Source organism: Agelaius tricolor, unplaced genomic scaffold, assembly GCF_023055355.1.
Source record: "Agelaius tricolor isolate 1412-34295 unplaced genomic scaffold, bAgeTri1.0.p SCAF_29, whole genome shotgun sequence".
NCBI lineage: Eukaryota > Metazoa > Chordata > Aves > Passeriformes > Icteridae > Agelaius > Agelaius tricolor.
The window spans coordinates 1039657-1062605 of record NW_027269289.1 but is presented as its reverse complement, the minus strand read 5'-3'; the positions used below and the strand labels follow the sequence as shown (position 1 = coordinate 1062605).

The 22949-nt window shown below is 50.8% G+C and overlaps 1 protein-coding gene and 1 long non-coding RNA gene across 9 annotated transcripts in view; one reads left to right on the top strand and one right to left on the bottom strand.

Annotated features, from left to right (window-relative positions):
* The first annotated feature begins 965 nt into the window (after positions 1–965).
* ST14 (ST14 transmembrane serine protease matriptase) lies at positions 966–22748 on the top strand. Of its 7 annotated transcripts, none has more exons than XM_071449527.1 (19): positions 966–1257; positions 11247–11406; positions 11629–11756; positions 12307–12377; positions 12792–12952; positions 13389–13424; positions 13700–13937; positions 14067–14206; positions 14601–14698; positions 15167–15276; positions 16619–16749; positions 17000–17104; positions 18124–18231; positions 18621–18734; positions 18918–19046; positions 19426–19612; positions 20259–20533; positions 20837–20973; positions 21504–22748. In XM_071449527.1, exons 1-19 carry the CDS (start codon positions 1171–1173, stop codon positions 21663–21665), a joined length of 2577 nt encoding a protein of 858 aa, XP_071305628.1. In that variant the 5' UTR covers positions 966–1170; the 3' UTR covers positions 21666–22748. The 7 variants fall into 7 exon arrangements, with proteins under 7 accessions (XP_071305628.1, XP_071305626.1, XP_071305624.1 ...); XM_071449525.1 differs by lacking the exon at positions 966–1257 and adding an exon at positions 1267–1608 and having other exon boundaries at positions 11247–11330; XM_071449523.1 differs by lacking the exon at positions 966–1257 and adding an exon at positions 1267–1608.
* The window catches only part of LOC139600927 (uncharacterized), a 28652-nt gene continuing 27673 nt past the window's right edge, over positions 21971–22949 (bottom strand). For both annotated transcript variants that reach the window (XR_011682716.1, XR_011682717.1), the window contains exon 3: positions 21971–22216. This is a non-coding gene — a long non-coding RNA (uncharacterized lncRNA). The remainder of the gene's footprint in view (positions 22217–22949) is intronic.

Below are 22949 nucleotides of genomic sequence, written 5' to 3'. Positions count from 1 at the left end.
GCACCTCTCTGCTTTAAGCTAAGTCGTCAAGGCCTCAGTTTACACATTTGCAGCTCGTTAGAAGACAAACTTTACCTGACTTGGAGCCTTGGGCGTGCCCAGTGGTTTCAAAACACACGGTGCCAGAAACCAGGCGGTCAGGCCTGTCCACTCTTGCATTTACAGTTTGGCTGGCAAACACTGCTGCTGCTGATTCAGAGCTCACAAAAGAGGTTCTCTGCTTTCTAGCGTTGAAGAGCTCAAGAAGGAGACCTGGCTCTCTTTATAGTCCCGGCAGCAAGGTTACATCCTAGTGTTTCCTAGTGCTCTGTATTCCTTTGGGAGCCCCATGATTGACAGGTGGCTGGCACCAGAAGCAGAGGCACGGGATCCTCCAGGATCCTCCTGGATTTTGGAAGCGATTCTAGGAGCTGTCTGGGGTGTGTTGGAGGCTGCCCTTATGCCCATGACATCCCTGAGATGGAGCAGGGCACTAGACCCCTTAGTTCTGGCCAGCTTTCACGATCTCAGGAGGGCAAAGCTACTTCTGATCTCTGCCAAAATCATGTTTTGGGAGCAGGGCTCTCATTCCCGAGCTCGTGAGAGAAGCATTTGAGATCAAAGGAGAAGTTCCCATCCGAATGACACAGTAATCCTTGAACAGCTTTGGGAAGGGGAGTGCCACCTCCCTGTTCTGCCCCAGAGCAGTATGTAGCTAGTTGAGGGCAACTCACTACACTTTTCCAGCTCCCATTCTCCACAGTCAGTAATTATTCTCTTGCGTTGCAGATAGAGAGGCTGGATTAGCCCAAGGTGGCTGTGCCCATCCCCAGCGGTCCCCAGCCTTTGCTCTGGGGGCTGCCTGTTCAGCTGGAAAGCACAGCGCTGCTGGATGACGTTCTCCTCTCCTCCCACTGAATCAGCCTTTTATTTACTCTTTGGAATGCAAAGTAACAGGACACCCTGTGAGTTTTATCTCTCTCCCAGTCTTTTGTAATGCTTTAGAAGTTGCCGGACCGGATTGAGCTGTGAGATGGGGTGGTTTCAGGGTTGCCTGGCAGGAATCTGGGTGGGAGGGCACTGTCGCTGAAATTTGAATTTTGGAGTCGCGCTGAGAGTACAATCCTTGAGCCATACTACGGGAAGGAAAAGCCTTTGTCCCTGACTGAATCCGGCCCGTCGCTGGTGTGGATGGATGGTGCTCCTTTGCTAGAATTCCTGGCAACTGCCTTCACCAGAAGACTCCTCCCCCGCAGGCAGCCGGCCTTCATTCCTTCTGTAAGCAGTTCTTCCCTTCTTTCACGTGCATGGTGTTCCCAGGGCTGGGAGCTGATGCAGAAGGATCCTGCCTGCCCCGACAGTGTTTGCTGCTCCTGCAGCTGATCCTTATCTGGGGTTCGAGCTCAGGGTGATTTAGCTCCTGCAACTCGCACAGATTCTGACCAAGCCGGACTTGGTTCTCAGATTTCAGGGCTCGCCTTCCTCCCAAAACTCGGCTCTGTTCTCAAGATGCTGTTGTGGCTACACTGAGACAACGCGAGGAGGAGGAGGTGACAGCTTTTATTGGATAAACTGGTTCTAGCGGGAGCAAACAGAAGCTTTGCGGGTGGCTGCTGCCACTGCATGCAGGTGAGTGCCTTGAACTTTATGCTTTATTGCGTTTTCACCGTGCTTCGGCTGGGCTCAGCATCTTTCAGTCCGACATGGAAGTCTCTCACCAAAAAAAGCACGTGGCAGACAGGTTGGGAATTGTTATTGTATGTTTTGGGGCTGTACACTGCCCAGGAGGGGACCTGCTCCCTCCACGGTGACTCGGTAATGGCTGCAGCACAGCCACGACGGAAATCCCTGTGCTCCAGCAGCAGAAAAACGGGAATCCTGGTATTGAGGCCTCGAACTAGCCACCTCCCAGCTATATAATATTTACATTTTGCACATATATTGCTTGCTGGCTTTCCCCACGGTGACTGTGTCCCCTTGTTCAAAGAGGGCTCGTGAATTAGTTTGTAAAATGTCAGTGGCTTGAATGGCAGGAAACAGTGAGCATTCACAGCTCTGTGTCGAACCAGGGATTGCGGATCTCCACATTTTGCCCTCATCATCTACATCCCTGATGCACGGGTGTTTGCCTGCCATCAGCCTGGAGGAGATCAGTGGATGCGCCAAACAGGAAGAATGTGTAGAATGTAGGAGCAGTAGTTCAGCTGGGAGCAGCTGCTTTGTACCCAAAATATGCTGTTTCACGGGGGTGTTAAGACAGGCTGCAGCCGGGCAGGTAAGGGAGTGGCTGTAAAAACAGGGCTGGGCAGGGCTGGGCATCAGCGGGAGCGCTGAGAGCTCCTGACATCAGCAGCCTGACTAACACGGCACCTTTTCAAAAGGAGTACCTTAAATTCGGGGATGCTGCCTCCTGTGCCGTGTTCTGCGGTGGGTGGAATTCTGGCAGCTGCTGAGGGGGCAGGGAAGGCAGTGGTTTATGTGTTTCTACATCATAGCAGGCTCAGAGACCTCACTCCGTCTCTATTTTTTCCCAAAAAAAAAAACCATCTGCAAAAAGCCTGCAAAACTTCTCCTCCGCAGGTGACCATGTAGAGCAAGGGGAAACAAAGGAGACTCAGCAAGGTATTTTCTGCGTGTGATCAGCAACTCTTGTTGTACCAGAACAAGAGTTCTGGGCAGTTTTAAGTGTTCAAGTGTTTAAAAAATTCAGTTTCAGGGCAGGATGCAATTGGTGTAAAAAGGTGTGGCTCAGCGGTGGGGTGGCCAGTTCAACTTCGAATGGGCATATTGCATATTCATACGGATTGGCACAAGTAAGATGGAGAAAGGAAGAACTTTTATGTGAAAGAGTGAGTTTGATCTAGCTGTTTTAATCCTGACTTGCTGTTGAATGTGAGAAACCTAAATATTGGAATGTGTGTGTATGAATCATCGTTTCAAGAAAGGGTAAATGGTGAAGTAAGACTGAATGCAGCTTTCAGTGTTACAAATTCTTTTAAACCTGCATTAGAGTGTTCTCAGAACCCCAGTTCCTCCCTTCTCTCTCTGTTTAATATTAAACCACACAGGCCCCAAGGGCTGTTGCTATGTGAGCATCCCCTGAGTACCACATTTGGGTGCACATGCAGTTTCTGCAGCACTGCTGTGTTGTTCCCGTTGCATCTGGTCTCTGTTAGCCAAGAGAAAGCTCATTCCTACAGTGATGTAGTCTTGCTGAGGGCAGATTTCAGGCTGAGGAAAGGTAATATTTTGCTTATGAGTGTACCAAATGTTTTTGGGAGCATGAGGCTTGTCCCTGGGGTAAACTGTCTGTTCGTGCTGAGTGCCCTCTTTGCAGCAGGGTTTCATAGCATGATAATGTTGTCACCTGAGGAGGGATGAGACCCTGGATACACAAAGCTTTTCTTTAGAAACTGTGCATCTCTGCATGCCAGCCAGCCCTCCTACCGAGTGCAGGGCAGCTTCTCTTAGAAGACAAGATTTTTCTGGTTTCATTTGCTAAAGCAAAGCTTGTAGCTGAAGGATCTCTTGGATGTTGCAGAGCTGACGGGGCTTTTGGGCACGGTGTTTTCCCGTATTTCTGTGGAGAGGAGAGGCGGGAGCGGCACAGCACCTGCGGGGTGTTTCCGGCTGCCCGCACCTGCCAGGAGCGCAGGGAGGAGGAGCTGGGCGCGGTGCCCAGGCCGGAGCCACCGCGCCGTGGCGGCCTGAGCCGCGCGGCACTGCCCTGGCCATGGAGCGAGGCCCCCCGGCCAACGGTGCCGGCGTGCGGTACAGCACCCAGCTGCAGGTGAGGGCACACCTGGGCAGGGGAGCTCCCAGAACACCTGCCAGCCTTTGGCCGAGATGCCTCGTCCTCTGCTCGTCTGGTTCCTTCGAGCCTGGTGGGTTCAGGGCTGCTCTGGATCCCTCAGGAAGGGGGGATTCCAGCTCACCCTTGGGTAAGGTCAGGAGTATTTGTTTGGGGAACGTTGCTGAGCTCAGCTGAGCAGAAAAAAACCAGCTTTGGGGGAGTGGAGATCACCTGTCAGTGCCGGCTTTGGATCTCCTCGGTGTTGGTGCTGCCGTTGCTCCAGGGGTTTTGGTTTCAGCTTAAGCTAAGGGCAGTGGGGTTGTGAGTAAAGGTAAAGTCCATGCTAGCAAGCTATGTGCAGAGCCTGGCTCTGGGTTGTTTAGCAACAGATCCAACTAAACCTGTTCAAGCGTCGTAAAGGGAGGGCTGTGGGGCTTCATTAATTAACCACTGCATAATCCGTGTGTTCTGAGACCTGAGTGAGCTTCTTTTGTAGATCTTCCTGGCTGAGGGTCGGGCAGGGATGGCTGAGTTTGGGTTGCACCTCCAGAGCCTGTTCTGTGACACAGAGCTGTTCCAAACCCAGGGCTTTGGGTTAAAGCAGGACAGCAGCATTTCCCACCCTACCTGCAGGCTGTGTGGTGTCTGTCTCTGAGGCCTGGTTTTAGTAGTTATTATCTCACAGCAACATAGGAGCTGCTGGTTCTGGCACTGATCAAAAAGCTGGCCTGCAGCAAGAAATTTTCCCTTGCCTCCTATCCCACTGTCTGGTTGTGTGCCATGACTGGGAGTGGGAAGGAGATGCTCTCACTGAAGCAGTTCAGCTCAAGCTCCTTGTCCCTGGCCAGGCTGGGGTGGCACCTGTGGGACACGATCTTCCCTGCCTGTCTTGTTCTCCTGGCAGAAGGTAGCTTTGTGCTCTGATTTGTCTTTATGCAGGACTGAGGGCTCAAGCGGGTCCCTTCCCTGGTTCTGGATCAGTTTTCCCCCTGTGTCAGTTTAAGAGGGACTGATCTGATCCAGAGCAGCTTCCCTGAAGACAGTACTTGCCCTCCTGGCAGGAAACAACCCAAGGATTTTGTCACACATGGACTGTTGTTGGACTTGGCCCCTTATAAACATGAGAGTGGAGGAAATTAGTGGTTTTGCAACATCTTGTGTCTCCTCCTGTGCTGGTAAAGGAGCTGCTGTAGTTCTTGGGCTGAGGAGAAGCTGCTGCTCTTCCTTGGAAAGGTGCAGAGTGTTTCCTTGGGGTAGTGGCTGGCAGGTGAGCTGCTGCTTGGGCCAGTTTGGCTGCTGTTGGTGCCAAAAGCAAACAGGGATAAGGAAGACACAGTGAGAAAAGGGCTGAGGCCAGACCTTTGCTCAGCAAACGAAAGATCACTCTGTAAAACCCTTGAGGGAGCGGCGAGAGTGTTTTTAGGGCCTGGCTGTGGGGAAGGTATCAGGACAAAGGTTCTCCCCTTGCCCAGGGTAGAATGTATCATTTCCATCCAAAGGCCGCTGGGGACAGACTGGGAAATAATATGCCCTGCAATATCTGGGTCATGGGCTGGGATGGGGAGGGAGCAGCCAACAGGGATGGGTTTGGCAGACAGAGGATTTCCTGGTTGGAGGTGCTCATGTTTTCCTTGCTGTTGGCTTCAAACATCGGAGACCCATGATCCTGATCCACCTCAGAACTTCAGGAATGAGTAAAGTGTCACAAGGATTGTGGAGGTTAAGGTCTGGGGCTCAGCTGCTTTGGTTAAGCTGCTGGAGGCAGTTCTGTTTTCCAGACAGTTCTGTCTGTACCAGGAAAGACATACAAGTGATTTAAATGAGCTGTTTGCATCTGTGGCATGTTTCTCTGCTGCTCTTGGGACATCAGTGTGTTGCAAGGAGGAATTTCATGGCCCCTAGGTACACAGATCAGGGCTGTAGAGTACCTTTATTTCCAGCTTCTCCCCAACAGTTGCTAAGATTTAAGTGTAAAACCACAGAAAAACAGAAGCATGGTAGTTTTTTCTGAGCTGCTGTGATGCAGGACAGAGCTGCACCGATCAGCCTGGATGGCACAGCAAGCCAAGCCTTTGCTATCTCTGCAAACATTAACATTAGTTTCTTCTATAATAAACCTAAAGGAATTTGTTTTCTCATATGACTCAGGGTGGTGAGAAGACAATCTGCTGTAGAGGGTTAAGCTCAAACTTGGTATGTGAAATAGGTGTGTGTGACTTGTATCTTTCACTATTGCACCTGCCCTCTGCGCCTGGAAGGTGCACAGTCTGGAGGACTCTGTCCTTGAGCTCTTGCCCCATATTCCCTTTCTAGTTTTGATGTCATAATTTTATAGCTTCATTGCCCTTAATACAGAACTGAAGACAAAAACTAATGCACTGGCAAAGTTTCTTCAGTGCTTTGCTGCCTGTGGTGGGGCAGCACAGCATGAATACACCTCATGTAAACTTCACTTCCCATGTGTGCTGTTTCTATATATTTCTTATCAAGAGTGAGAAGTGAGAAGATGATTCTTATCAGATCTTTTTCCAGAGGAGTTATTTGGGTTTGCAGCAAGAGTTGGTGCGGGAGTTGATTTAAGGATGGTGTAGCTGTACTTGAGCTACTTGGGAGAAGTGAGTTGCACATGCTGTTTACATTTGTTTTACTTTTTCCGATGGGTAACAGGCTGTTTTCCCTCATACCAGCCCCACAAAGCTGGTGTGAGCTTTCAACATGATCCAGGAATTCTCAGCTTTTGAAAATACAACTTTTCTGGCTCTTTTTGCTGCACAAGCCCACCGTGTTGGTCTCCTGAGCTCTGAACTGGCTTGCTGGCTATGTCCTGAGACTGTGGCCCAGTCGACAGGTTTCATTCCTCTGGTTTCTCATGTGGTATTTGTTTTAGTTTTTATTGAACACCATCCGAGGCAGGTGTGGCTAAAAAAGGGGAGGTGGGAATTGCCTCTTGGATACACAGGCTGGGATCTGCAAGTTGTAATTACCCTCAAGAGTCTAACCATGCTGTCCAATGACTCTGCTTCATCTCTGACCTCCCTATGCCTCCTCCAGCCTGGCATTTTATGGGTTCCTTTTCTTGGTTGTGTACATGGTGTCAGACAGTGATCTTTTTTTGCTGTGAGATTTTATTTGGTTGCACACCTGCTCTTCTTACCTTCTATGATCTGGGCAGATTTGGCCCTGAGCAGTCCTGTGGCAGACCTGCAGAGTCTGGAGTTGGGAAAGTTGAGAGAAGTAGGTAAATCTCATGTCTGGTGCTGGATGAACAAATTATCTGGTGTTCATAAAGGACGGGTGAAACTAATGGCCAGGAGCCCAGTCCTTCTGTGGGTCAGAATCCTGTAAACAGATGCAGAAACTCAGGGAGAGATTGAACAGCTGTTTATGAGGAGAGAGGAACAGTAAGGGGTTTGGTGCCTGGGACACATCACCATCTGGGAGTGCCAAAAAGGCAGAAACCAGCCTCTATGGGGGATGCTGATTCCAGTGGGACCCCTGCTTTGCACACATCATGCTGGAGAGCCATATTCCATGGCATATCCCAGCCTTTCCATGATCCCCCACTGCAGGAGAATCTCTCTGCTTTCCCGTAAGATGTCCAGTGCAGAGCTGGTTCCCACCACCCCCTTGTGCCTGCTGAATTTCCTGCTGACAGAATTAGTCACTTCTGCATCTGGTTTGTCCAGTTGGACAGAGCACAGTCACTGTCTAAAAATACATTGTGTGGCTTAGAGAAGGAGGAGTGGGAGGTCTGCTCTCCCCAGGACTGAGCTCAAATGCTGTGCAGAGGAGCAGGAGCCCTCCAAGCGCTCTATAAATTCATCTATGTGCACTTCTTTTTGAAGTTTCTTCGTGGAGTTGGTACTCCAGGGGAAACTGAGTCATAAGAGAGCTGGGGCAGTGCCTGTCTGAACTTTTCCCTGGATTGGTTTTGCTGCCACAGCTGATGCTGTGACCAGTGTGGGTCACACTCCCTGTGTGGGGAGCCTGGCCATACTGGCAAGGACTGAGTGAGGAGGAGCAGAAGGAAGTAACTGCTGCAGTGACTAAGGCAGAGAGAATATCAAGGGAGGTTTTCTGTTAATAATGTTTATTGGAGCAGTTTCCTTGAGAAGGGTGAGACAGTGAGACAGTCAGACCTTGAGTCACTTGGGGCTAGAGATGGTTTCTGGAGGAACCATGGACAAGGTGAGGCCAGTACATGTTCAGCTCCTCTCTAGCCTCCTATCTGCTTGTAGTCGCGGCATAACTTCTGGCAAGTAACAGTGTCAGTGGCTGCTTGTGCACCTTGTACTGGAGGAAAAACAAAAGTAACCTTCCCAGAAGTCCCTGCACTCCTATCACTTCTCCTGTGTTGCTGCTGGCTCAGCTTTGGCGCAAGAAAAAACGGACGAGGGCACACTGTAAACTCACAGGTTTAGCTTTTTCATACTATTTTTTTTCCAAGGAAAGCAGAGAAATTGCCTAAAGAAAGAGCGCATGGTGAGTTTTCCTGTCTAATTTCCTTGCTCCCAGGAGCAGTGCATTTGCCTGTATGTGCTGGAGGCAGAGGAGGGCTCTGTTTGCCTTCTGATTTAATCACAGCAATGATTTTCTCACTGAGAGAGTTTTCTGTCTGCAAGGACACAATCTTTAGCTTAAAGGGGATGTTAAAATGCATCAGCCACATTGTTGTGCAGTGTCATACAGCAGGAGCTTCTGCTTGCTGCTGATTCTTATTTTTTCCCGGCAGTTTGGTGAAACGGAAGTATATGAATTCTGCAGAGGGCTGAAGGTCCCCGCAGCTGAAGAGTTTTCTTGTGGAAAATTGGTTTTCTTTGCAGTTCTTCCTCGCTGGCTCCAGGAAGTCTGCGGAAACTGATAGATCATTTAAGTGCCTGAGAATGTCTTCTTGCCATAGACTCCTGCAGATGTTAATAAAGAGTGAAATGCTTTGTTTCCTGCCAACAGCAGCAATGTTTTGAAGTCCTGAGAAGGCTCTGCATCGTGAGCAGCCCTGTGGAGGGAGAGAGGATGTGTTTGCAAGTTTTGTGGCCAGTTTCTTCTCTTTACCAGGTTTTGGGGGGATTTATTTCATGATTGGAAAACTGGTAGGAGCTAGTTTGGAAGACAGTGTGTCAAATTCCAGGCAGTCTTGACTTTGAAGAATTTCTTGATTTAGGATGTCTCTATGTGTTTAAGCTTTATTTTGTGTGCCATCATCTGTTTCAAAGTTTCCTTGGGTTATATTTTCAAGCTTTTCCTGTATGATCAGAAGCCAAACAGAATTCAGAGCATTCCCCATGGGATTGTCCTCTGCAGCCCTGCTAGGTCTCTTTATTTTGGAGATGGGTGGATTTTGGGGATGGAAACAGTTCTTTCTGTCTAGCCTTAGGCAGTAAAACTCAAAAATGAACGAAGGCTCCTTCCCTGAACCGCCAAATGATAAACTGAGAGGATTCTGAGAGCAGGTGATATGAAAACTGGTGAGTTGCTCGGTCTTGGTGGTCTTCTGGTGTTTGCAGAGGATTAAACTTACAGAGTCCTTGACAAAAACTCGGAGTAAGGTGCCTGCCACTTCCCTTTCTGTTCTGAAGGGCCCTGGGCAAATACCGCAAGGAGGAGAGGCTGCAGTGGGGTGTGGAGGGTGGGAGGAGAGCACAGGCATTGGGTGAAGAAAAGGGCAAAAGAAGTGGGGGAATGGTTCAAGTGGGAGCTGGGCTTTCCTGTCAGGCAAGGCTGAGGAAAGATAAGATGAAGTACCTACTGGAAGTTCAGTGAGGAAATGCAGTAAAGATGGCTTTTTCCTTTTGTCTGTACAGCAGGCTCAGAGATCCCTATGTTAGCAGGATCCCCTTTGCTAGCTGTTTTTCATAGAATCCCAGAGTGGTTTGGATTGGAAGGGACCTTAAAGCCCATCCAGACCCACCCCCCTGCCATGGGCAGGGACACCTTCCACTAGACCAGGCTGCTCCAAGCCCTGTCCAGTCTGGCCTTGGACATTGCCAGGGATGAGGCAGCCACAGGTTCTCTGGGCAACCTATGCCAAGGCCTCACCACTCTCAGAGGGAAGAATTTTTTTTCCGTATCTTGTCAAACCCTGCTATCTTTTCATTTCAAAGCCATTCCCTTGTGTTCTATCAAGCTATATCCCCCTTGTACATATTTTTCCTTAATTTAGGGGCTTGTGACATTTGCTTCATATTAACCCAAGCTGTTGGAGTAGGTTTGTGTGAGCCCTGGGCTGAGAGAGGACAGGCAGAGTCTGACCCTGTGTTTGTGGAGACAGCTTTACCCTTCTGGAGCACGGGGCACGTGGAAATGCCGCGGATTTGTGTGAGTCGGCACTTTGTGCCGTGGTGTCCATGCTGAGGTTCCAGAGCCCAGGAAGCTGCTGAATGCCTACTAAGGAGAAAATGGGAAGGTGGTGAGCAGAAAGGTGAAGGATCCTCCTGTTTTGGGCCATTGCAGCACGTGCAGAGCCCTTCCTTCCCAAGGGAGGCACAGATCGGAAGCAGATGTGGTGAGCTCTGGCCACACCACTGCCAGTGCTGGCAGGAGAGGAGGTGCCAGGGTAGGCGTGGATCTGGGTCCCCATGATGTCCAACAGTACCAAGGATGCTGTGTGGGATCCTTGGAAAACATCTGAGTCTGCAGCCCCCTCCCCCCCACGTGAGAGGTACAGAAGCAGGGCAAGGATGGAGGAACAGAACAGAAGGTGTGAGAAACTGAAACCTTAGGATACCAATGGTTTTACAGCTGATATAGAGCTTGATGCTTCAACACATCTTCCACTTCCTCACTCAGCCCATTATGATGACAGCAAGAGCTGTGTCATTCCTCGTTCCTCTCTTCCACTCTCTTCCGCTCCTCTTGTCCCAGGAGCATGGCTGCTTGTGGGTTGTGGGGATGTTTTGTGTGTTCTTTCAATTTTTTGGTTTATTTCTTTTAACAAGTATTTGTGCTGGATGAGAGATTCTAAGCAGAAACACAGGAGTGCTGCTGGCTCAGGAGGCGTGACAGAGAGCTGTGAAAAAGCTGTAAAGGAAGGAAGCAGCTTGATTTCTTCTATTAGGGAAATGCTATTTATAGCATGCTGTGCCCCATGAGCTCTGGGTGACACACCTGCACACAGCGAGCACTTTGTGGGGGTGAATTTTTCTCTGCAGTTTCATCTGCTGAGGCAGATCTTGGAGCTTGTGGGCTTGTGACCTGCCATGGTCACAGGAGGGTGTGTGGATTTGCCCCTAAGTGTGCTTGAAGTCATGACCTTATATTAGGCGCAGAAAGGAATTAGGTGTGTGCAGAAAAGCAAAGAAAAAACCTTCAGGGTTTGTCCTTGCCATGGCTGTGGAGCTGCCAGCACTGAGGTTTGCCCTCAGTGCTGCTGCATTCCTTGTCTCCAAACCTGCTTCAGGCTGCTCTGTGGCTGAACCTCCCCAAGCCAGGCTTTGAGAACAGCTTTCTCACTGTCCTGCCTTCCCTCCTCTCCCAGGACATGAACAACCTGGATGAAGGGGTGGAGTTCCTCCCTGCCATGAACTCCAAGAAGATGGAAAAGCGCGGCCCAAGGCGGCAGGTGGTCATCACTGTCCTGATCATTGTTTTTCTGCTTGTCTCCCTCACCACTGGCCTCCTGTTTTGGCACTTCAAATGTGAGTGTGACGTCTGGTGGGTGGTGACATGTAGGGTAACACCCTGGGAACGTATCCGTCCGCATGGAAAAGCTTTGTTACCTGGTGTTGCTCACATGTGCCCTCTCAAGCTCTGGAGACACCATTTCCACCTCCCTGCCCCAATTGCTGTCACTGGGGATCTGCTGTGACACCAGTCCCAGCTCTGACTGCCCTTCCTGACCCTGAGCTGTTCTCTTCCAGATAGGAACACACCTGTCCAGAAGGTTTTCAATGGCCACTTGCGGGTTCTGAACTGGGAATTCCTGGATGCCTATGAGAACTCCAGCTCTCCAGAGTTCAGTATGCTGGCCAAGAAGGTGAAGAGCACGGTAAGAGATTTCTTGCCTCCCTCCTTCTACAAGCAAGGAATTTTCCTCTTGCCCCATGGCCATGGGGATATGCCATGTAAGATTCCTTGGAGCTTTACCTGCTCACTGTGTCACACTGGCTGGGAGCGGGGACCTTCTTTGGAGCTGGATCTTGACATCCCAGCTCCAGCCCAGTGCCATGGCATCTCCCAGTGCCATAGGAGCTGCCAGGGCACGTCCCAGAATCACTGGATGAGTCAGGGCCAGGACCTGAGGTAAAAGGGTGTCTAAAAGAGGCTGAAGCTGTGCCTCTTCCCTCAGACTTGGGGATTCATTTTCCCCAGGGAAGAGTGGGTGAGCTGAGTCAGAACAGGCTGTGATGGGCAGCTCTGTGCTCTTCTGGGGCTCTCAACTCTCCTTCTTTCTTTCTTTGGCTCTGCAGATTCCTGCACACAGGGATGCCAGGTATGTGCCCTGGTTTTCCTTTGCAGGCTTGAAGCTCTGTCTATCTTCAGCCTTTCCCTTTTCCTCACTTCTAGACATGCTGAACACCTCTTTTTAACCCTTTCAGGTGGAGGAGATCTACAAGAATCATGCTGATATTGGTCCTTACCACAAGGAGACAGTAATCACTGCCTTCAGGTGAGTGTTAGGCACTGCCTGAGCCCCATCTAGGATGCCAGGATATCACATCAGCCATTTACCATCCTTCCCAGGATGCTGGGATAGAAGTACCCCAGTAATCACCCTGAATGACACAGGAAAGGGTGAGCAGTAAAAAGTGACCTGAAAATGCATTTTGTTTTCTGCCAGATGTCTTGGGAAAAATCAAGGTGTGGTGCAGTGAACTGTAGTGGGTGGTGCCTGGCAGCATTGAGAGAGACTGCTCAGGCTGGCAGGAGCCTTTGCTGTTTGCTTAACTTGTCATAGAACTCTCCCTTCCCTGTGGCCAGGCTCCAAAACTGGCTAATCAAGTAGTCTGGCCCCTTCTTCTAGTGGTATTTGAGTCCTCCTATGTCTGTCCTTGCCCTTATCCCACAATTACCCTTTCCACAGTGAAGGCAGTGTCATTGCCTACTACTGGTCAGAATTCCTTGTGCCCAAATACCGGGAAGAGAGCCTGGACAGGGCGATGGCTGACAAGCAGAGCCTGGTGCAGAGGTGGAACCCCCGCCTGAGAAACCCCATGCTGAAGGTGGAGTCAGTCATTGCTTTCCGTGAGTATTGGTCTCGCTGTCCCTGGGCCTCTGCATGGGATCAGGTGGGATATTTCTCTGGAAGGAGAAGGTGCTGGTCACAGCCCTCTCATGAGAAAGCCAGCCCTGAGGGTGGTGTAAGGACCTGGATGTCACAGCACAGCTTAATGGGATGTACAGCCTAAAGGGGGCTGCACGGACCTGTATCCCCTTTGCTGAAATGCTCTGTGTTCTCCTCTGAGCCCAGGGAAGAGAGACAAGGATGAGTTCTCCCTCTGCAGAGGGAAAGTTTGCTCCCTCAGCTCCCAGAGGCCAGGAAAGAGCTCTCCTGCCAGTTTGCAGGGAGAGGTTCCACAAGTGAGGCCAGATCAATGACAGTCTGAGGAACAACCTCGGCTTTGTGACCAGGGATTTCCCATAGCCCAAAGGGTGATGTCAGCTCTGTTTTTTCCTGCAGCTGTGGACCCCAGCATAGCTCACTCTGCCCGAGACAGTAAGTACAGTTCTTCCATCTAAGTGGTCTCTTTAGGGTGGTGTTTCTCTTGCAGGATGGGGAAGGGTCTGGAGAGAGGTTCTCTGCATGCAAGGCAGACCCCAGTGTGATTCTTAGAGCTGGTTTGGGGTTGGACAGACTGTGGCATAGGCCTTGCTGTTATCCAGGAAGAGCCATCTGCCCTGGGATAGCCTGCCGGAATTATTCTGTGCATCCCAGGGAAAGGCAGGGCAAGGCTTCTTTGCCTTGTTAACTGTTCTCTACTCTCTGGGCAGACAGCTGCATGTTCTCCCTTCATGCCAAGGAAGGGGAGGTCACCAGTTTTACCACGCCAGGCTTCCCCAACAGCCCATACCCTAACAATGCCCTCTGCTACTGGGCATTGAGGGCAGATGCCAGTTCCAGCATCAGTCTCACCTTCAAGACCTTGGAGCTGGAGCCATGTAGAGATGACAGTGACTACATCAAGGTGTACGACTCTCTGAGCCCCGTGGAGCCTCACGCCTTGGTCAGGTGGGTGTTCCTGTATGGCACCAAGTCCAGGGTGATCCTGAGATCTCCTGCTCCTGCTCAGAGCTGAGATGTGCTGCTTGAGGCTCCCTGTGCAGTAGTGCCTTACGAATTCTGTCCTTTGCTTCCTAGGCTTTGTGGGAATTATGCCCCATCCTACAACCTGACCTTCCTCTCCTCCCAGAACGTCATGCTAGTCACATTGGTTACCAACAAGGAGGGACGATTCCCTGGCTTTAAGGCTGAGTTCTTCCAGCTCCCAAAGATGAAAGGTGAGCAGAGGCCTTGGCCTGTTTCCCCATGTCTCCCTGCCATGGGCAGCTGAACAGGGAGGTGGCTGTGGCTGGGGTCAGTTTGTCAGGGATGTTTCCAGGGCTGGAGCACCTGGAAGCAGGTGCTTGCCTTGCCTACGGTGTTCTTGACTGCAGTAAGGATGTTCCCCAAGGAGGCAAAAATGAGAATTATATTGGATTAGATGTGCAGATTGATGGAAGCACCTAATTGATCTCCTGGGTTCTCTCAAGCCTTGGAGCAAAGCTGCTCTCTCCAGAGAGTGACTTAACCATGTTAGAGACTGTTGCCACTGCCTCCAATAACAGCCAGCTGAGGCTTGGAAAAGCCACATCTAAATCTCTAATTTGTTATTACCTTCCTGTTTGTTTTTAGCCTGTGGTGAGACCCTGAAGGGAGACAGTGGCACCTTCACAACTCCCTATTACCCAGCACACTACCCCCCAGACATGGACTGTGTCTGGAACATTGAGGTGAGATGGGCCCTCTCTTTCCCTTAACAAGTCTGTCAAATGACCCTGGTCATACAGGACATGGTGCAAGGGAGCTCACAGCATCTGGGGCCCAGAGGCTCCAGGTCTGGCATGACTGAGGGAGCCTTTAGGAACTGGAGGCAAAGGCAGAAGAAGGTTGCAAGAGGCCTGAACCCCACAGAAGACCATGAAAAATCCTGTAACTTCACACAAGAAGTATGAGAATGTGGGCTTTGGGACATGCCAGTTACTGGCTGTTGACCACCCCTCTGTATGCCTGTTCCACTGGGGATTCTGGAGCCAGGGTGACTCTGACTTTTATGAAGCTGTTTCTTATCCTGCTGGAAAACTGATTTCCCCTTTTTAGTTATCTTCTGTCCTCCCCCAAGCGCAACCTTCTTCCTGTGAAACTATTCCTTTTTTCTTGCTCTAGAAAGGAACAGCCCAGTGATGTGCATACTTTTGTAGGTTCCCTCTATAAAGAATGTGAAGGTGCGTTTCAACATGTTCTTTGTGCTGGAGCCTGGGATCCCAGTCACCTCCTGCACCAAAGACTATGTGCAGATCAACGGCACAAGGTGGGTGTTGGGTGGCTGAACCCATGGAGTGGCTTCATTTAGTTACACACTAACTTGTGCTTTCCTTAATCTGCTGTGGAAACAAGTGTGCTGGTGCTCTGAGGGCTGGGAGGAGGCAGGAGGGTGCCCAGTGTAGCAGGCACAGGACCTGCAAGGCCTCCCTGGCGGTCAGCAGCCTAAGATAGGAAATGCCTAGTCATGATGAGTGGACCAAAAGAAGCCCCTCTTCCTCCTTCAGACCCTTGTTATCTCTCTGTAAGACTATAGGTCACTTTTGCCTCAACCCTTACTATTGGACTGTTTCCTAAAACTCCTGTACCCTATATAAACCCCTACTTTTGCCCAATTCGGCAGAAGAGCTGTCACTGAGACCCTTTGCAGAAGATGCCAACAAAGACATCTCTGTGGAATCTCACACAGAGCTTCTTCTCTCTCTCCCTGCATCTGCCAAAGGCACTTAGCAAGCAAAAGAGCTGAAAATCACTAATGAGCTGAAAATCACTAAAGAGCTGATCTCACTTAAGAGCTGAGCTTGCTAAGATTGCCTGCAGCCCTGGAGCCTGCCTGAGGGGCCCGGACAGGTTGTGCTTAACTGGACTTCTCTGTTTGGGACACCCACGGCAGTCATTTTCGGGGGAAACCCTGAAAACCCCACAGCTGCGTCAGCCCAGGACTGCCCCATGATGAGTGGGGAGTCCCACACTTGGTTCTGTGGTGTGCTGCAGCTGAACCACCCCTCAGATGCTGTGGAGCATCACAGCACATAGCTCATGTGTGGGAAGGCAGGAACATCTGGGGTGGGTTTGCTTGAACGAGCAGCTCTCCATTCTCAGGGCACTCATATCCTGTGATGCATTTCTAGATGCATTCCCCAGCCTGATATAAGCTGGGCCAGAGAGAAAACTTAGGATCTCAGAGGCAGGTGATTAATCTTGTTTCACAGTGTTTTGGACAAGAGAGCTGACCCTGCCTCGGAGAGAGGGTTTCAAAGTCAGCACTTGCCTCTGCAGTGCTGTTCACGTACGTGATCCATGGTGAGATGGGATCCTGCATGAGTCCAGTGTATCGAGATCAGACACATCATGGGGCAAGCAAGGATGTGGAAGAACTTGTTCCCAGTCATTCCTAAAGTCATAAGTTGGTGTTTACAACTGGCCCAAACCTTCTGCCAGCAGCAGCAGAATTTGGATCCTGAGTCCCAGCAGTCTGTGCTGGGATCAGACCTGCTCCCTGCTCTCCTGCCCTCTCAGCTTCCCGAGTGTGGAGGGAGACCAGGCATAGAAGAAGGTTTCCTTGGTGCTGACCTCCACCCCTTTGACTCCTCTTTGCTCTCTCCCCGCAGATACTGTGGGGAGCGCTCCCAGTTCGTGGTGGCCAGTACCACCAACAAAATCGAGCTCCGGTTCCACTCAGACCAATCCTACACAGACACAGGCTTCTCTGCAGAGTTCCTGTCCTACGACTCCAGTGACCGTGAGTTGAAACCCTGGGGCTCGGGGGGGGAAGTGATTTGCCTGAGATGCAGAGCTGTCCCTCCTCTGTGTTTACACTGCCCTGTAAACTGGGAAGCAGCCTTTTCCAGGGGCATAGCAGCATGCCTTGCTTTCCTGAAAATCTCCTGGTCTTCCTGTTGTGTTCTGCAGGCATAGGAAACTCTGCAGAAGGGATGTAGAGGGGACACCAAGAGGGCTCATGTGTGGTTTTGTCCCTTTCTCCCTCTCAGCCTGCCCTGGCAAGTTCACTTGCAATACTGGCCGCTGCATCGACAGGAGCATGCGCTGCGATGGGTGGCTCGACTGCGTGGATGGCAGTGATGAGAGGTCCTGCAGTAAGTCCAGCCTTTGGTTTCTCTTTGGCACAGCATGGAAAGGCCATGGTGCCCTGGGGTGGTTAGGCTTGTTCTGGGTAATGTGACTCAGTGCTGGCTGGAACCAGCACTGCCGCCCTCCTCCAGACCGGAGTGAGACTCGGTGCACAATTTGGGATTCCTTCTCAGCCTAAGAGCTGTGGGCTCCTGCTTAATTCAGCCCTCTCCCAGTGGCATCGCCCTCTCTTTCCAGTTCCTTCCAGCTGGGAATGTGTTTTTCTCTGTAATCCTGCTGGTTGTGGGTTTGGCTGAGCTGAGTGGAGGGACACATTTCATTACCCAACCATGCAGGCTTTGCAGAGCTCATCTGGAAAACCCATGGGACACACAGGAGTTGCTTTATGTAACAGGTTTTCCTTTTGGATTAGCAGAGCTGTCCTATAGTTAATGTTATTGTCCTGGGTCTGCAGTATATTAGAGAGGATGGGGTGCCCTGGTTTGGGAGGGGCAGTTTTGTGGGGAAGGATGTGCTGCTGGCCCATGATCCTGGTTTCTCAGGTGCTTTCCCACTGCTTGCAGCAATTTCTTTCCTTCAGTATTGCCTCTGGCTGTCCTGCTGTTGTGATGTCAGCTTCAGCCTCCACTACCTCAGACACAACAGCTCCAAATGGCTTTGTTCTTCAGAGAAGTGGAAATACTGTGATGTACTGAGTGTATAGTGTATTTATGTACACATGCACGGTCCCGAGCTGGTTTCTGGGGTTCCCAAGTGCTTGCACACCCACTGGGAGAGCTGCCACGGTGGGTGGGTTGCTGGTGACTCCGCAGGTGCCTTTGCAGGCCTCTCCCCTAATTTCTAGCATTAGAACAGCCTTCCCAGGGGAGTCCCCATCCCTAGAGGTGTCCAGGGAATGACTGAACATGGCACTCAGTGCTCTGGTCTGGTTGACAAGGTGGTGATTGGTCTCAGGTAGGACTTGATGGTCTTGGAGGTCTTTTCCAACCTAAATGATCATGTGATTCTTACTCTGCTCTTCCAGCCTGTACCGAGCAGCAGTTCAAGTGCCAGAATGGCTGGTGCAAGCCCAGGTTCTGGGTCTGTGACAATGTGAACGACTGTGGCGACAACAGCGATGAGCTACAGTGCAGTGAGTGACTCACCCTGCAGGCTGTTCCTGCAGGCACAAAGGGCTGAGGGCTGAAGCAGGCACAAAGGGGGTGACTAGGGTAATGGAGGCTCGTGGGGTGGAGGGAAGTGCCGTGCTGGAAATTAGCAGGCAAAAAAGCCCAGGCATGATGAGTGCTCACCTGATAAAGATGAATGAGAGCTTAGAGGAAAGAAGGATGAGCAGAGGTGTAGGAATAGAAAGGGCTGAATAACTGAGTGGTGGTGTGCAGTTTGGAGAAGAGATTGGAGACACAGTATTTTGGAGCTGCAGAGGCTTTACTTGTCTCGGGGAGGGGAGCTGGGCACAGCCGTGTGCTGAGGTGCTGCAGGATTCATGCCCAGCCCTCAGGAGCTGCTCTCTGTCCCCAGGCTGTTCAGCTGACAGCTTCAAGTGTGACAACGGGAAGTGTGTCCCCAGCACACAGAAATGTGATGGCAAGGACAACTGTGGGGACGGGAGCGATGAGGGCAGCTGCAGCACAGGTGAGGGTCGGCTGGAGGGTGACTGCCAGCAAACGCAGCCTCTGATGGAATTCCTTGGGGCTGGACACCCTCATGTGTGTGTTTGCATAGGGTGTAAATGCTCTGGGGTTGATCAGAAGAGGTGGACTTGATGTGACCTCCCCAGAACTGGGGCTAACCCCTGTGCCTCCATCCTGCCTGCAGCAGGCCAGACCACTGTCCCCTGCAAGGAGTACACGTACAAGTGCCGCAGTGGACACTGCATCAGCAAACAGAACCCCGAGTGCGACGGGGAGCAGGACTGTGAGGACCATTCTGATGAGGACAACTGCAGTGAGTGCCTCAGGAATGGGGGAGACATGGGACTCTGGGCTGGCTCTCTCAGAGAAACACGCCAGTGTGGCAGAGAGAGCCCCTGTGTGTTTCTGTGCAGGAGCTTGATCTGGAAATATCCAAGCCACATTCTTTAACGGCCTGTGGGGTGTCTGTATTATTCAGGAAGGCTTAGATGGGTAATACAGGGGCTTATCTCCCCTTTACATAGTTAGCCAGTAAAGGTTGTAGCTAATTTAGCATCTGTGCAGAGAACATCAGCCCTTCCTGACATGTGTAAACAGGGTATTTGTGCTGTCAGATGTCCTGGAGGGAACAGAGGGGAAGCGTTGGATGGGAACAGGAGAAACCAAGAACCCGTTCTCCTTCTCTGCCCTAGACTGTGGTCTCCGCTCCTATGTCAGGAAGTCGCGGATCGTTGGTGGGCAGAACTCGGACGTGGGAGAGTGGCCGTGGCAGGTCAGCCTGCACGTCAAGAGCCAGGGCCACATCTGTGGGGCCTCGCTGGTGTCAGCAAGCTGGCTGGTGTCAGCAGCACACTGCTTCCTGCCACTGCAAGGCATCAGGTACCGGCCTTATATCCCTGTGCTTCCAGGTATTTCACAGAATCACAGAATAAGCTGAGTTAGAAGAAACCCTCAAGGATCACCGAGTCCAGCTCCTGTCCCTGCACAGCACCATCCCCAAGAGTCACACCATGTGCCCGAGAGTATCATCCAAATGCTTCTTGAGCTCAGTCAGTCTTCATGCTGTGGCCACTGCTCTGGGGAGTCTGTTCCAGTACCTGACCACTCTCTAGAGAAAAAAGCCTTTTCCTGATACCCAACTTAAACCTCCCCTGACACAGTTTCAGGCTGTTCCCTCTGGTACTGTCACTGGGCACCACAGAACAGATATCAGAGTTTACCCCTCTTCTCTCCCTCACACAGGAAGTTTTAACTGCAATGACATCTCCCCTCAGTCTCCTCCAGGCTGAACAGACCAAGTGCTCTCAGCTGCTCCTTATACGGCTTCCCCTCAAGGCCCTTCACCATCTTCGTTGCCCTTCTTTGGAAACTCTCTAATAGTTTAATATTCTTATATTGTGGCGACCAAATTCACAATATTCCAACATTGGCTCTGAGAGGCATTCCTCAAGGAAATTGTTTAAGGTAGTGAGCAGTGCTGTCTCCAAGATGAGGTCTCACCCTGTGTTTCATGGCCCCCATGCAGGTATTCAGACCCCAGCCTATGGACAGCCTACCTGGGGCTGACTGACCAAGGTGACCGGAGTGGCCCCAATGTGCAAACCCGCAAAATCAAGCGCATCATCTCCCACCCCTTCTTCAATGACTACACCTATGACTATGACATTGCTGTGCTGGAGCTGCAGAGCCCTGTCACCTTCACGGCTGTCGTCCAGCCCATTTGCCTGCCCGATGCCACCCACAACTTCCCTGTGGGCAAGGACCTGTGGGTGACTGGATGGGGAGCAACTGCAGAAGGAGGTGAGCACTGGCATGTGATTTGGTGCTGCACTGATGTATTTTAAACAGGTTGCCAGGAGAAGCTGTGGCTGCCACATCCCTGGAAGCATTCCGGGCCATATTGGACAGGGCTTGGAGCAACCTGGTGTAGTGGAAAGTGTCCCTACCTGTGGCACAGGATGGAACAAGACAGGCTTTAGTTCTCTTCAAATTCAAACCATTCTGAGATTCTACAAGTCTATGATTTCTGTGTTTCTTGAGGGAAAAACGGGGAGCTGTTTAAAAATGTGTATTTTTACTTAGGATGCTCTTCCATCTTGGCAGGCACAGGAGCCTCCATCCTGCAGAAGGCAGAGATCCGGCTCATCAACCAGACTGTGTGTAACCAGCTCCTGACAGACCAGCTGACACCACGCATGATGTGCGTAGGGATCCTGACCGGTGGTGTGGATGCCTGCCAGGTAAGGCAGCACCTGGATTTAATGCCGGTTATTGGTTATTAGGCAGGGAGACAGTCCTTTGCTCAGCCTCGCTCATCTGCTTCCACTTATATTTACATTTTTAACATAAAACAAATCTGTGGGAATTCTCCTGGATTCAGAAAATGAACAGATTACAATGGGCACCAGCAGCAAGTTATGTCGATGCATGACTTACAACTCAAAAACTACAGCCCAAAACCACAGGATTTGGACTTCTTCTCACCAGATACGATATACAGCCATACTCCAACTTCTGGCTTTTATTCAGAGTCTTAGTTAGCAAGCCAGGCTGCTTGACTGGTATTTTATAGCTCTTTGTTCTGGCACTGTGGCTCTTACTGCCATGCTTAAATATTTGTTTCAGGGAATGGCCAAAAAGTTGTAATGACAGCTGACTTAGACAGGGATTTACTGATCATTTCTTGCTCAGTTTTTGTGAGTGACTTTACCACTGTGCACGAGAGTGATCTATGGGGTTGGTGCTTATGCTCCTGTGTGGTTCTGTGCAGGGAGACTCTGGGGGGCCCCTGGTCAGTGTGGAGCCCAGTAGTCGGATGTTCCTGGCTGGCGTGGTGAGCTGGGGCGACGGCTGTGCCCAGAGGAACAAACCTGGGGTGTACAGCCGGCTCACGAGCCTGCGAGACTGGATCCAGGAGCACACAGGCCTCTAAGGATGGATCCATGCCTGGACACCTCTTGGACAGCGCTGGCTGAAGACACTTGGCAGTGCCAGCCATGCACGGCCTCTACTGTGAACTTCAACCCTCCCTCTACCTCGCTGTGAGCGCCTGGGACTCCATGTGCAACCAGAGCTGATGGTTGGGTTTAGCCCTTAGTCTGAGAAATCTGTGTTTGGAGAAGTTTCCCTTGAGGGGGTAAGCTAGTTCAGCTCCCATGAACAATCTGAATGAGCCATCATTCAAGATTGCATATAGTACTAAATTTTTAAAAAATCTAATTCAAAAAAGACAAACAGTTTGTGTTTAGAGGCAAACTTTATTGGACAAGTTCAAAAACAAGGTTTCAGCATATATTCTAAGTCGTGCATTTGTTTTCAAACAGCCATCCATATCCTTTCTCTGGTGTTCAGCCATAATGGATGTCTTACCATAGTTTTGGGGAGATTCCCTTTGGAATCCCTCCCTTGTCCCACACCATGGTCTCCTCCTTCTGTCCTCTGTCCAGCTCTGCTTCTGGCTTGGCCAAGTCCAGGATTGGGGGCCTGAAAGACAGATGTTGGGCTGAAACACCACTGCTCACCCTGAGGGAAGCCACAGGCAGAGCTCAAAGCCATCACTCATCCCAAAGAAATCCATGGGCAGGGCTCAAACACTATCACTTGCTATGAGAGAAGCCACAGGCAGAGCTGCTGGCACATGTGGAGACCCAGAGTGATTGGCATCACTGCATTGTGCCTTAACATCATACTGAGCTGAGCTGATACAGCTTCTGCTGAGCCCCAGGTGCCTCTGGAATCACTGTGAAGAGCACAAGGGCTGCACTGAATTCTTCTTGGAGTGCTCCCTACAAGGACAACACCAGTCAGCTGTGCACACCAGCCTTACACCTATCTTACTTTTGTAAAGAAAAATGTGACTCGTGAATGTGCTGATTTTCTTTCTTTTTCCTCTGTAGTCTGTTCCTGCCCCAGCAAAGCACACTCCAGCTGAGTTAGTCCCTTCCTTACCTGTAAATACATTATTTTGTAAAACTCTCAGAACTGAGATGCTGCAATAAACTGGGATATTTTCTAATACTGTGGCTGTGTGGTTCTTCCTGAGCTTCTGTGCAAGTGTTCCTGAAACAGAAACCTACAGCACAGACCCCTAGCACTAAGGGGGAAGCTGAGCCTCTCCCAGTAAAACACTTCACTACTGTTCTGCACAGCAGCGCCACTGTGTGGAGAGAGATGCGGAGTCTGGGGAGAAATCTTAAGAAACAGCTGTGAGGGCTCA

Excerpts from the sequence above, each read along its gene's own strand:
- ST14 (XM_071449527.1), top strand. The coding sequence starts at position 1,171 with ATGGATGGTGCTCCTTTGCTAGAATTCCTGGCAACTGCCTTCACCAGA. Across the intron at positions 18,232-18,620 it reads CAGCGATGAGCTACAGTGCA|GCTGTTCAGCTGACAGCTTC; the intron begins GTGAGTGACTCA and ends CTCTGTCCCCAG. Across the intron at positions 20,974-21,503 it reads GTGGTGTGGATGCCTGCCAG|GGAGACTCTGGGGGGCCCCT; the intron begins GTAAGGCAGCAC and ends GGTTCTGTGCAG.